The sequence below is a fragment of the Saccostrea echinata genome, unplaced genomic scaffold (genome assembly GCF_033153115.1).
Source record: "Saccostrea echinata isolate AGI-Se365-2 ecotype Australia unplaced genomic scaffold, CSIRO_AGI_Sech_v1 ptg000010l, whole genome shotgun sequence".
In the NCBI taxonomy this organism is placed as follows: domain Eukaryota; kingdom Metazoa; phylum Mollusca; class Bivalvia; order Ostreida; family Ostreidae; genus Saccostrea; species Saccostrea echinata.
In genome coordinates, this window is record NW_026889759.1 from 11,157,951 (window position 1) to 11,171,905 (window position 13,955).

Here is a 13,955-nt window from a genome sequence, read left to right on the forward strand (position 1 = left end):
CTGAGTAAAAAAAAAAAAGAAAAGGAAAATAAAGTTTCAACAAAAATTTATGTAGAAATGTTAAAAGTTGTCCAGAAAATAAAATCTACAGAGAAAACCAAACACTGTAGATTTAAGAAATAATTGTGTTGGTGAAGTTGTTTTGAGTACACTTATACATTTCCTTGGCAGAGGTAACAGTAATACAAACAAGACTGTTCTAACCTGTCAAATGTATCCAGTACCATGTTGTACAAGAACTTGATCATAATAGCAGCAGATTGTAATAGGACTGGGGTTTTATCATCAATCCTACAGAGAAAATTCAAACAGTTAGACAGTTTAAACTCTTATTGGGAAAAAAAATGTAGAAAAATATGTGTTGAGTAATAATAGCATCACTTTTGGGACCTGTAAACTGGTTCATGAACATGCAAGACTTTGGAGTATTTCCCAAGATTGAAATACAATAGCTGGTACAAAGCAACATATGTAAAGTATAAAAAGCTTTCTTGTGATCAAGAAATAGTTCACTAGGCAGTGATTTACAAACAAAAGCTACATGTACATTTGTACATTGGTGTTGAACTGAACTTCTGAGGTGAGGAATCAATATGCATACCAAGAAGTTCAACACATTGAATTTGCTGACCAGAAACATGCAAATTAAGATTATTACTTATTTCAGATTTTTTGCTGATGATTTTCCCATTAGCATGCAATCAGTTTCACAAGAATTTAAAACCATTTGATTACTAAGAGACCAATGTTTAATGTTTCTAATATCAGAAATTAAAGATTGATCAATGAATTAAACATTGTTATAACGATAATGTAAGGCAGAATCACAAGCATAAAGATCAACGATTGAATTTTCTACCCACAGTGGGAGAACATTGATAAAAAATAAAACAGAGGTGGTCTCAGGATAGACCCTTGTGGCAGTCCAGCTAAAGCAGCTGAAGTGTATGAGCCAATTTGAACATTATGAACATTTTCATTCAAGTAAAAGCTAAACCATTTTATTGCTTTTATATCAAAATTACACAATTTGAGTTTAGAAAGAAGAATTTCAAAACTATCTCAGTGAAAAATTTAAGTCCAAAAATGTTATACCCAGGCTGTTAGATCCATAACCCTTAGCCAGTTACCTGTCAATTTATTAAATGGTATTTGATATGAAAAAAAAAACTGTCTAAAACCTGATTGAGATTAATCAGTAAAATCACATGTAGTCATAAACCTATTGATTTAACGTGCAGCATGCTTTTCACTGAGTTAAGAAAGTTTGGTAAAATAGAAATGGGTCTGTAATTTCTGAGTAAGAATTATCTCCTTATTTTGTAAAAGAAATCATCTCTTTAAAAACAATTCTTGTAAAATTGTTTATATCTAGTCCATGCAGTTGCTCTTTATTGGTGCATTGAATATAACTGCTCCTACTCTTTGAAAATAAATGTATGTTGTTGGACTGCTTACTGATTATCATGACTTTTCCAGAAGAAATCCTCCCACACAGCTCTGCTTTGATCCACCTCTGCATCTAATGATTCTTCTTTGCCTTTGACCTCATCGTCCTGGGTGTTGGTATCAAAGAGAGGTTGTACATCTACAGCCTCAGAAAAACATCCAAGCAGTCGCACAGCTTCAGTTAGACTGTCATATTGCACCTAATGAAAAGAAATTAAGGCATAATCTGATTTCTTTTTAATGCAAACAACAATCCTGAAATACCCCAGGTATTTTTCTTACTTATATTTTTAACTTGTATATGGATACATTTGAATATTAGTATCTTTATACATTGTAACTTACCTGTGTCTCAAAGAATTTGGCATTTGCTGGTTCATATCTCATGGCCACTGTAAGAGTGCTGAACACGGTTTTGAGTATACTTAGAACACTTGTTCTCTCCACTGAAAAGAATAACCAGACAGTTAGTCAAGCACTGGCCAAAGAGAAACAAATGATCTAGTTTCTGTATTCTACAGGTGCACATTTAATTAACTGGCTATTTTCAACTATTAGCAGAACCTTTACTCTTCTACAATTACCTGAATCCCATGGTGCTTTGGGAGGGTCCAGTAGGCAGCCCTCCATGGACAGCAGGAGAGACATAACATACACAAATCCATTCACTTTTCTGAACACAGTTCTTGATCGGTGGCTCTCTCTTAGTACAGTCAGCAGGGCCTACAAGATAATTGAAATGTTATCTAAAAAATTAATTAAAGACTACTGATTATGGCACATTTTTCAATTTATCATTTCTCATTTGAGTTCATTTTTTGGGGGGTACTTTTTCTTGCTTTCAAGTTCCTTATCAGAGTTCCCCCCTTACTGTGTGAATGTAAATCAAAGGAATTCACTTGAATATATGTATACAGGTATATGTATATGCAAGTCTTTAAGATAAGGATGTTGAACATTGGTTGGAATTTCTACCATCAGCATATGGACCTTCAGTGTACCTTGATACATGTATAATGTGTCTACTAAGATGTTTTTACCTTTACCCTGTGTAGTCATGAACATTACCTTGTGTGTTATGAGCCTTATCTTGAGTATAAAAGCTTAAGATTTACCTTGAGTATATGAGTTTTGAGTTGTAGTGAGAGTACAGGGGAGGTGTGCATGAGTCCAAGCAGTGTGGCCATGTCATCGTCCCCTTGAGGGGACAGGATCAGCTGTTGTATAATGTTAAGGGCCTGCTGTCGACATTCCTCATACTGTACCATTCCATGGACACAGCGTGCCCCTCCACACTCACGGAACACATCTAAGGTTAAGAGATTACCGTAGATATATAGCTTAATTAGTATGATAAAAAGATTGACTAAAGGTCCACAGACCAAAGAGCTTAACTGAGTTAATACATAAACAAAACCTCTAATTCAATTATTTTACTCTACACCATATTGATATTAAGTATCATATTTTAAATTATAGCATTACTATTCTCAAAAAAAGGCTATATATTCCTTTGTAAAACATTGTTATGCTGCTTTGCTCTATCATGACTCAATAAGACAGACAAAAACTTCTCTTTTTTTTTTTTTTTACATATATTCACTATATTAGGCCTAGAAAAAAAAAATTTCATTCTGCTTTCAGACTGAAAAAATAGTGAAGATAGGCAACTTTTTTCCCAGGATGTCTTTCAAAAACATCTTAATCACACTGATGACAAAAGAAATAGTGCTTTTAAAGCATTTCTGTGACTTAAATTTATTGTAGAAATTTTTATACAAAGGAAAAACTGAAAATCCAGATATTCACTAGGAAAAAAAAACATTTAAAAAAAGGGTGGTAGGGAAAGTAGAAACATTTTTCTTCTAGACCTTAGGATGCTTGTAAATTAACATGACAGACTAGATCTTGGTTGGTTCTTAGAAAAAGATTTTGAAATACCAGTAATACATATAGTTCTCATATACACGTACATGTATCCTTCATGTAAAAATTAAAACCTCTGTTTGGTACATGCATGACCAATATGACCAAAACCTAACCAAATTAAAGACTACACTACCTGGAAATGCTTGAATATCAATTGAACAGTTACAAAAAGTTTTAAAGAAAATTATTTTTAAAGACTTTTTTGTATACAAATCTTAAGTAAAACTTTGACCCCTATCTTACCTCCTTCTTACTACAGGATACAAGATTTGAACAATATGAAATCTTTTACTACAAAGATGATTGCATGTTACACCTACATGTATCTAAAAGACCTGGTTTTGCTGTCATAAAATTGTACTTCTACCTTTTCAAGTTATTTTCTTTCTTTTTATTATTTTATTTCATGTATTTTGACAAATTATAATGGTCTAGTGGATCTTGGAATAAAAAATATGAAAAGTTACCCCACACATACAGACAGCCATCCATATGTAAGACAAACTTTGCTAAGAAAATCCAACTAAACCTATGTCTCGGAGTAGCTAAAAATAGTCCTGAATATACCACATTGATTTAATAATATTTCATTGTAAACATTACTTTAAAAGGTTTCGTTGTAGAAGGTAGAAATATTCTTACTGGCATTGCTTTGGTTGGATGAGAGAAGTAAGGTTAGACAATCCATCACTAAACAGCCAACTTCCTTTTGTTCTTTTGAAATGGGCTCCCGATTTTGTCCTGAAATATGCACATGCATAATTTCATATGAAGAATTACTTTTATATGTAGATCTTTTTTAAATCTGAAAACAAAAAATATCCAACTTCTCTTCTTAGTGTGGATTGATTTTGGTTTTTTTTACCTTCTCCTGCTTCAAACAGAGCTGCATATCTACGAAGACAAGTTACCATGACCTCTAGCATTCCAACTTCCCGGAATACATCTTTGAACAATGCATGAAACTGAAGAATTCGCTGGAGGGTCTTAAAACACAGATCAGTACAGGAACCTGATCTAAAAACAGTTGACAATGTCAAACTTATTTCGTCATGTACTGTGTTACTTTTAACTCAATTGGTGGATAACATGTGGATGTAAGGATCTTGACTTTACATGTATATCACAATAAATTAAGGTACCCTTTAAAAAAAGTCTTATGTTCAAGATGTATAAAAAGTTTATTTTATCATAAGACAGAAATTTGTGTAATCTAGTAACATATTTTTAATTATAAACTTACTGGTTAGATTTAATGAGAATGCTTATGCTTATCAACTCTTTGCATGGAACAAAATTCAGATCAAATATGATAAACTCCAACAGTTCAAAAAACTTTTCCTGAAAATATAACCATACAAATAAAATATAAGCATATCCTGCAAGAACCACCATTAAATTAAATGTACTATTCAAGTGAAAATTTGTGTAAGACCTAGAAATTTTACAGAGAGAATTCAACTGCATGTACTTCTTTCTAAGTCATCAGGCTTATAATTATATTCATAAATTTCAATCCATAGGGGCTTTCAGATTATTGTGTAGCTTATATTCCCTATACCCTTTGCCTTAGTTACCTGTACATCTTTTGGTTTTGTGTAGATTTTTTCAGAGAATTGTGACAAAGTGTGCTGAGGTTCCAGAATAAAGTAGTTTGCGTTGTCTTGGTGGTAGATACTATTGATCACGTCCAGTATAACAGTGCACAGTACACTGCTATTGGCCTAAATGAACAAAAAACATCAAAATATTTTGACAATTATCAGTGTTTTTAAGGAATATTCAATATAAATTGTGCTAGCTGACAGCTGTTAAACATAAGAATAAAGGTAAACAATCAATAGATGTTTACTTGTCCTCTATATCACTCTCTGATGATTGATAGTAGAAACAGATGACTGTAAAGGGTAAGCTCACAAGATAAATGTAGCTATATACATGTACTTTAAGTAAGTCAATTTATACAACTACATAGGGATATAACAATACCTTAAGAAAGACCGACTGTAATACTTGAAATGCCTGGATGTTCCGGACACTCACACCTGAAAACAAATTGATCACTCTATTACATGTAATAGACAATGATAATTTTACTAAATTTAGAACTCATAAACACTCGGATGCAAACATATAAGCCATGCATACATGTACATTTTTATCCGACTCCTCCATATATCATTTTAAGCGTATTTGTACCACTATTACCAAACTTTACAGTTTAATGCTAACACAGGTACAAGTTATCATGTTACATGTATAACAATTACTTCACATATGACCTTTGACCTTCTCCTACTACCCTTCTTCATGTTTTAAATAACTGCAATTCTTTGAAACATACATGTAAAATGATTTTGAGTTTTAAATACCATGTACCACATAATTCAAGTTTGAAATGTAAATTTACAGAACAGATTTCTTTCCCCCAACCAGATCCTGAAGTACATATACCTAAACTTTGCTGTAAACATATTCCATTGGAAGTTTAAGCATGGAACTGAAAGTTCTGCATATTGGATAATGGGAATTTACATATTTTTCTCAGAAGACTGGCAAAACAAGGCATACTATATAAACATGGTAATTTTCTAATCTCTGGTTACAATATGTAAAAGCAAGGACTGCTGCTAACGCTTACAATGTACCGGTACATCATGCAGTTACATGTATCTATATTTACTGGCAACCCTGGCACCAAAATACTTAAAAAACGTAAACTCAACTGGAACTAGGGCTTGCATTTACTTGAATTTCTGAAGAAAATATAAACACAGATTTATTGTTTGCATATTCAAGCTCAGATTTATTGTATGCATATTCAAGCTATCACTGTAATGGGAGAAAATATCAATCATTTACAAACCTGAATATAATACCAATTCAAAGTCTTATATGTTGTATTCAAGGTGTTGTAAATGTTATATCTCAATTAAAAAATATTTTGAGGTTTGAATGTAATCTCTAGTATACAGGAATAAATAATCATACACCCTGGATAACCAACAGAGCATGGAAAGGAAGAAAAAGAATTTTTGTTTATATTTGTATGTTTAGTGTAATTCTATTTACAATGTACCTTTGCCCACTGGTTGTGGGACAGAGAAACCTGGCATTTTGAAGAGTGACCCTGAGCAGGCCTGACTTGGTTTGATTTCTGAGTGGCCTGAGGTGGTCAGGGTTCCCATTAACAGGACGAGGTTCCTCAGGGCCTGCTGTGATTCCTCCCCATCATCCTTCTCTAACCTAAACACCATGACAAATATAATAATAGAAGAGGCCAAATTCCAAGGAAAGAAAATTAATTGTTCTCAAGATAACAACAAAAAATATGTTGAAAAGTTCTACTGTCACTAACTTATTTACATATTGTATATCAGACACTTTTCATTGAGACCAATTGTCTGAATTTTTAAATACAGTACATGAACTTTATCTTAATTGACAAAATAAGATTCTCAATGTTAGTATTAAACAAAGCTATTGTGCATTATCAGAATATGAAGCAGATTTAAAGGGTACTCATTATTTGACCTCACCTCAGTAAAAACTCTGATAGGAACACATAACCTTGACACGATCTGAAGTCATCCAGTAGAACATGAGAGACTTCACTAGAGTCCTTCAGGAAACAAAATACAGTCACAAACATGTCCACCAGTTCCAAGGGGGATAACTCCTGTATTCTCTGCATGTTCTCTATACAGTGTCTCAGGCATCCCTTGTCTACAGAAGATAAACAATGGTGATCAACACTGCAGAAACATGAATGTGATTTTTGTCTATTCTCTGTTGTATTCATTCAAATTCTTTTTTTTTTTCACTTTTCATCTGAAAATGTTTTGAACTTAATGACTTGTTTTTAAAACATTCACCCAGGAAGTCAAATAAAGAATAAGGGCGTACAAGGCAAGAAAAATCCCCCGCACTGAGACAATATACAGTGCGGACTCGTTATTACGATGTTCATTTTGTCACGGTAAAATATCGTAATACCGAGGGCAACGTAATAAAAGTTCCCAATAAAATCCAGTAAAACATCGTTTTGAAAGCTTGTTGTTGTATTAGGAGATGTATTTTTCTCCTTTTGTTTCCTTCTTCTGTTCAAATTCTTCATAAAAATGCTATATACATATAATTTATTAATAACTTATCTTGAATAGATATCTTCATGATGCTATTTCTTCTATTTCCTTCATTTTAAAAGAAATGTGGATATTTTTTATAAAAATTTCGGCAATCTTCATTTATCTGCCGCCATTTCCGTTTACTTTTACTTTCGTTTCTGTCTAGATAATGCGTTCGTAAAATTTTCAATGTCTTCGTATCGTTACTACATAAACAACAATACATCACTGGGCAGTTTTGGGTGTTCAATGAGCTTAGAGCTGCAGTGAACAACTGATGAAAGTGGGCAGTGTGATAGGCATATTCATGGACAGGATTTGAAAACACACAATCTAAATGTCAAAATAAATTTGAATTTTTAAATTACTGAACAGAGTTCAATTAGCAGTTCAGCAATTATCGATTTGCATTTCTGCTGACACCTGTGAGGTAGTCCGAGCCACTATCCAAGCTGTTAAAATGTTATTGGAGTTCAAATTTTGCCAAAATTATGTTTGATACCCAAGCTGTCCATTCCGCAGTTTAACTGCAAACGAAATTACACATTATGTATTTAACATACATGCATACGATTAAATGTAACCTTTTATTTAATAAATTAATTTTACTTATTAACCATAGTAAAAAAAAATAAATAAAATAAACTTAACAGAGATAGATAAGCTAGAGACTACATTATAAATAAACAGTTTAATTGTTTAACAATGGCTTTGACACGTCTCCAATTCTGCTGACCTCGCTAGAACAGTCAAGGTGTGTGCAGTCAAGCATCACTAATCACCTAACGGCCCTGCAAGTTAACACCCTGTCAGAGCACAGGTGTTTCAGTGTTTATTTAGCGTCTCCTTAAGTGTCTACCGTCGATCAACACTGAATAAACACGGAGTGAAAAAAATTTTGGACAGAATTTTTTCATCGCAATACCGAGTCCCGGCATTTAAGGACATCATAATAAACAGTTCTATTTTGTATAGATTTGTTAAGAAATGATTCTGTGCTTTGAATTTACAATGTAATAAGCGTTCTATCTTATAAAACCGTCACTGTAATAACGAGTCCGCACTGATTGAATTTCTCGATTTTCAAAGTTCATGGAAAAGTTATATTTTTCAAAAATTATGCTGTCAGTAATGTCAACTTGATTCATTTTTTTTATTGAACAACTTACTGATTGATAATTTCTCACAATTTGAAAATTAAGCATATTTAATGGAATATGGGTTTATTGGAGCCATATAAAATGATTTTTGAATATGAACACAGGCACTTTGGGTAAGCTGGTGCACATCAACAAAATTTACCCTAGACGTGGGTCATTTAATCGAAATATTTACAAATCGGGGGCACATAAAAATTAAATGAAAATATGAAAAGGAAGAAGAATGTATTACGAATTTATTGATGTATGCATATTCCATGTTTTCTTATGCTTTCCATGTTTTCTTATGCTTTCGATAAATAATCAGGCGAAGTTTAAGCGAGGTGAGGCAGACGATGAGAAAAGAGTTGCAAGCCTTCTCTCTTTTTATGTATCAGTCGAAAACGATATATTTAAAAACAGCTTATAGAGACAAAAGAGTTACATTATTGATAACATACAGTGCATATTAGAATACAAAAATAGGAAAAAGGTGACTCGACCCCAGATTTAAAAAGAAAAAAATGGAAAGGGGGGGGGGGGGTCCATACCCCAAGTGCCTGTGAATATGAATGGATTAATGCTCCATTCTACATAAATGTTTAAATGACCAGAAATTGAATATTAAATTTATTTTATGTTTCAATAAAATGGAGTCTGAACCTATTCTATATGAAAATTGAACAATGCTGAAAAAATTTAATGCTTCAACAAATTGTTGATGTTAACCATACTGATGCACTTCTACAATACGAAGACTTGGTAGCGTAGTGGTTAACACACTTTCCATGAGCTTTTCGAATTGAGAAATATATTATCATAGAAAGGGGGATTGTTCTCGCCTTGTGTGCCTCCATTCTTTGACAGATATTACCATGAATATATCTGACAACATTCTGTGTCAGTCCATGTCTGGAAAGTGTCATCAGAACTTCTGCAGCACACTTCCTCCAGATAGCATTATGGGGCGGACACCAGCTGGTAATAGCACTAAACAGCAGACTCAGGTCATCTCTTCGGGCCAGTTCTTCAGCTGGGGAGGTGTGTTTGCATAAGTGTACCAAAATCTGAAATTTTTAAAAATGAAAAGAAGTATTTGAATGGACAAAACTTTAATGACATTGAACAATAGTTGCTAATTTAACTTTTCATTTTAATGCTCTATGCATTCTCAATCTTATAATCCAGGTCAACTCAATATGCAGAGTTATATTTTAACTAATCAGACAAATACATGTAGCTGATCATCACATTATTTCTGATAAAAACACACTTTACCCTACTGAAAGTGCAACAGGCAAGTATGGAAAGAAAAGAATACCTGGACAAAAACTTTTTGCAACAAAATCCTTCTTTCTTCAGCAGTGAATTCAGAGTTGGGATTACATTTGTCTGGTTCCTCAATTTCCGGCAGATCAAAGAAGAGATAAAGACACTTAACAAGAGTGGAGGGGAGGGACGCAGCAGTCATACAATCAATCAGGGCCTGGTTCCCACAGGAAAGAAGATTTAAGGCAGTCAATAGCATCCAACCATTTCCTGTTGTCTCAGAGGACTCCATCTCCAGAAAAGTGACAATAGCACAACTGGCTGCCTCTATAAAAATTATTTATCTTAAAATGTATTATTCTTTTTTAATCCATGAAAAAAAAAATTGGCTCACAAATTCACTAAGATTAGGGTAAACTTCCTTAAAATGATCAATTCTAAGTGGTTTTAGGTGGCTGATGGAAAATTAAACAAATAATTGGAAAAAAATCTTTTTGAAAAAAACTTCTCAAATATTTGTAGATCAAATTTAAAGATTTCCCTATAAAAGATTCAATTAATATATGGCAAAGTATGAATATAAATAACTGCATAAATGTAAACAGTGTTTCAAAACTAACTGCATATACACGCATAATTACTCTTTGCCACATACCTGTGCTTTGATTAGATGCTCTTCTTCGTATTTCTGTGACCATCAGTTTGGACAGATGACTACAGAATTGCAGAACATCACCAAACTTCTCTGTCATTTCACTGGAATGAACTTCTCCAAACACCTAGAAAACAAATTATTTTTAATCATTTCAGAAACCAACATTCCCTCTGAAGTACCAATAACTTCATATCTAAAACAATTTTCTTTCAATATCTTCTGATATTCATTTTAAGCACGTATGTGTATACATTCGCCATTCACCGATGTAAATAGTGTATTTTGCATTACATTCTGGAAAATCCCAATATATAAAAGAAAAATTAGGGCCTGTGGCAATTTTTTTTTATACAAAACCTACACTTTATAATCAGGTGTTGTGTGTCTCAACACATTAGAATACTGTGAAATCACTAATTTTGTTGGAGTTTAATTCTCATAGTTTTTGAGGTATGGAGAGACCCACAACTTTATGACCACCACAAAATGTAAAATTTCACATGCATTACTTCTCAACAATCTCCAATCCCACAAAATCAAATCCCCAAACATCAATATTTTTTTTCAAACCTCGAAAGTCTGACCCCATGAAAATATGTGATTTTACAGTAGAAGTTGTTTAAAACAAAGTACAGTAGACTGCTAAATCAAGAAGCAGTAAATGATACATTTAAAGCATCATCCTATTTAATTTTACAGCTATCATTGACATGTTTTTCTATATAATGTATATTCTGTGAAGCCTCCATACTTTGACAAATAGAGGAATCATATTATACAGCTTGTACTCCTGTTCTTCCTGAGTGGCTTTCCTTGTTGGGTGTCTGAATTCTGCAAACAACTTCCTGAGATGTGTTAGTCCCAGTACACGGTCTTTTTGGTCAGCTGAAGGGCGCATCCCAGCTCCTATTTTCTTTATGTAATTCATCTATAGAGTGAAGAAAAGTAGGAAGACTTTTTTTTTTATTTCTGCAGAAGTTTCATGTATCAATGCAATGCTGATATAACTGATTCAGCAAATTTACATGATATATTAAAAGAATTGTAAGGAGTTAAGCTTTATAAAAATGTGATAAAAGATTACCTTCAAAATTTCAGTGTGGATACCAGTGCATCCTCATGATCTTGGTAATCACATGATATCAACAGCAAATGTAAGGTCTAAAAGTTCAGAGAGAGAAAATAAATTTAAGGTTTAAAAAAAATTAACCTGTACAATGGCAATTTAACTGATGAAACATTACTGTAAAATTTTTTTTGTCATTAAGGAATTAATAACATATCTATAAATAAATAACAGCTAAGAAGTATAGGAAGAGAAAGTTCTTCATAATTATATATCATTTCCTATACTTCTGTTATCTGATCATCATGTGAAGCACACATCTTCACAGTGATGAATAATCACTGTAAAATCAGTCCCCGGCATCCATGATAAATATTTCCTTTTAAATAGTTAGAAAGCTGAAGAGCAATTTTCTACTTTTGACTTTTTTTAAAATCATGTGATCTAAATATCTAATTATTAGCAATTAGCATTAATGAAGATCTTAGTAAAGATAAACAGAAACTGGTACAATATTTACAGGCAGAAAAATATAGCTATATAGACAAGTGAGCAAATTCTAATTTACGTGTAAAATTATATCGAACTGTAAATATTGAGAAATCTAGAAGAATTATACATTGGTTCACTCCCCACAACTTCATCTGCTTTCAGTCAGAAAATCAATAGATGGAATTATCATATTTGGCTTGCATAAACACTTTTTCATAATTGGATCAGTATTTTCTTGCTGAAATTACACGATTAATAGCACAAGCATCTTAAATCACTACCTCTATTTCTCTATTTTCACATTTTCAATCAATGTTAATGTTCAGCAGACAGTTGTCTCCCAGTTCTGCCATTTCCAAGTATTTACTTCCGTGCATCTAATTTTCGGTTTCACAACAGGTGGCGCTTTTCATTTTCGATTTCGAGTATTGATAAATTGTTCATAAAATGTTTCATCAATCACAAGAAATAAATATGATTAGAATGAAATAGTCTTGAAACTAATTTTTATTCATATAAGATGGGACTATCAAGATGGAACAAGTTTGATGGCTTTAGGATAGTTTTTTTTCAGTCAAATGATATAAAGGGTAACATTTACGATAAAGGTTCCTAAAAAGGACATTGCATGAGCTGGCACAACAGTTGCCATCAAAAATATTTGTTGGTCATAAATACTTTGTGGACAGGGGTAAATATATCTTGTACCCTGATATCTAGATCAACAATGTATATACCTTTTCAAGTAATAGTATGAAAATAAATAAATAAATAATTTTTTACAAAAATTTTGATATACTGGCGGCCATAGGGCAATGTTATGGAAGTTAATCAGGGTTTTCGGTTTCTGGTGTTGTGTATTTTAGTCTGGTACAACTCTGGTAATCGTTACGGAAGTTAATTTTCAGCAATAAAATTTGAGATATAAATAAGGTTACTTTGTTTTAAGATGTTCATCAAAAGTATTTCGCTGACAAAATAATAAAACTTTTGGTAGGTTCCATGGTCACTTTCAGGTTAGTTTCAGTTCACTATCAGATCTGCATGCAAATGTTTGTGTGCAATGGAAAGCAATAACTTTACAGAAAGTAAATTAACTTTACTTTCTGCGACAAGCTTTGATATTGTATGAAACAAGATCCACTGATGTATTTCTTTGAGATAAGAGGTTATTCATGGGGAAAAACTTTTCTTTAATACTCTATACAAGTAATTAAAGTTATAATGAGTGGAGCGACATTAAAATTTGCAGTGGAATAGGTGTTTTTTTTTTTTTTTTTTTTTTTTTTAATGATACATTATATATTTATGTTTATGTCAAAACTCTAACTTCATACACGTACATATTGTTAAATATTTACAAAACCATGCATGTATGTTTAGTCTTAGAGTTGAAATCATTTTTTATTCATTCATTCAACTGGCCTAATAGAATGTTGATTGCTTAAATTGATAACAAATTTAGCAAAACACTCTAAATTTCAATTTATTATTTTAATTTTTAAGAGTAGATAACCCTAACTGCGTAAGTAAATCTTTAAAAAAAAATTTACTTTGTGTAATGCACTTCAGATGAAAATAGAGTTCTCTGATTAGGCTGAGCTTTTTGAACAAAACATTAACCTGGCTTGATAAACCAGGGTTATATATATTCACCGGTTTGTTATCTTTTATGACAATGAGATAACCAAACTACTATGGAGTTTAGTTTCATTCCGACTGGGGTAGATTCCCCCTGGAAAAAATCCTGGATCCGCGCCTGTATAACTACCACCTGAGCTCACTGAACGGGGAAAGTATTGGGGGTGAGGACATGCCCCTCCTCCTTC

General features: G+C 32.6%; 1 protein-coding gene across 3 annotated transcripts in view; it reads right to left on the bottom strand.

The window, feature by feature from the left end:
• Positions 1 to 12,507, bottom strand: part of LOC133184389 (WD repeat and FYVE domain-containing protein 3-like) — a 47,024-nt gene extending 34,517 nt beyond the window's left edge. For all 3 annotated transcript variants that reach the window (XM_061319444.1, XM_061319446.1, XM_061319443.1), the window contains exons 1-18: positions 12,408 to 12,507; positions 11,653 to 11,729; positions 11,320 to 11,496; positions 10,569 to 10,692; positions 9,966 to 10,240; positions 9,519 to 9,711; positions 6,918 to 7,104; positions 6,458 to 6,624; positions 5,368 to 5,423; positions 4,956 to 5,102; positions 4,622 to 4,719; positions 4,244 to 4,395; positions 4,021 to 4,119; positions 2,565 to 2,758; positions 2,034 to 2,172; positions 1,795 to 1,895; positions 1,459 to 1,649; positions 205 to 291 (exon numbers count right to left, since the gene is read on the bottom strand). In XM_061319444.1, the coding sequence (XP_061175428.1) occupies positions 205 to 291; positions 1,459 to 1,649; positions 1,795 to 1,895; positions 2,034 to 2,172; positions 2,565 to 2,758; positions 4,021 to 4,119; positions 4,244 to 4,395; positions 4,622 to 4,719; positions 4,956 to 5,102; positions 5,368 to 5,423; positions 6,458 to 6,624; positions 6,918 to 7,104; positions 9,519 to 9,711; positions 9,966 to 10,240; positions 10,569 to 10,692; positions 11,320 to 11,496 (2,387 nt within the window). In that variant the 5' untranslated portion in view covers positions 11,653 to 11,729; positions 12,408 to 12,507. The remainder of the gene's footprint in view (positions 1 to 204; positions 292 to 1,458; positions 1,650 to 1,794; positions 1,896 to 2,033; positions 2,173 to 2,564; positions 2,759 to 4,020; positions 4,120 to 4,243; positions 4,396 to 4,621; positions 4,720 to 4,955; positions 5,103 to 5,367; positions 5,424 to 6,457; positions 6,625 to 6,917; positions 7,105 to 9,518; positions 9,712 to 9,965; positions 10,241 to 10,568; positions 10,693 to 11,319; positions 11,497 to 11,652; positions 11,730 to 12,407) is intronic.
• Between the last annotated feature and the right edge of the window lie 1,448 nt (positions 12,508 to 13,955).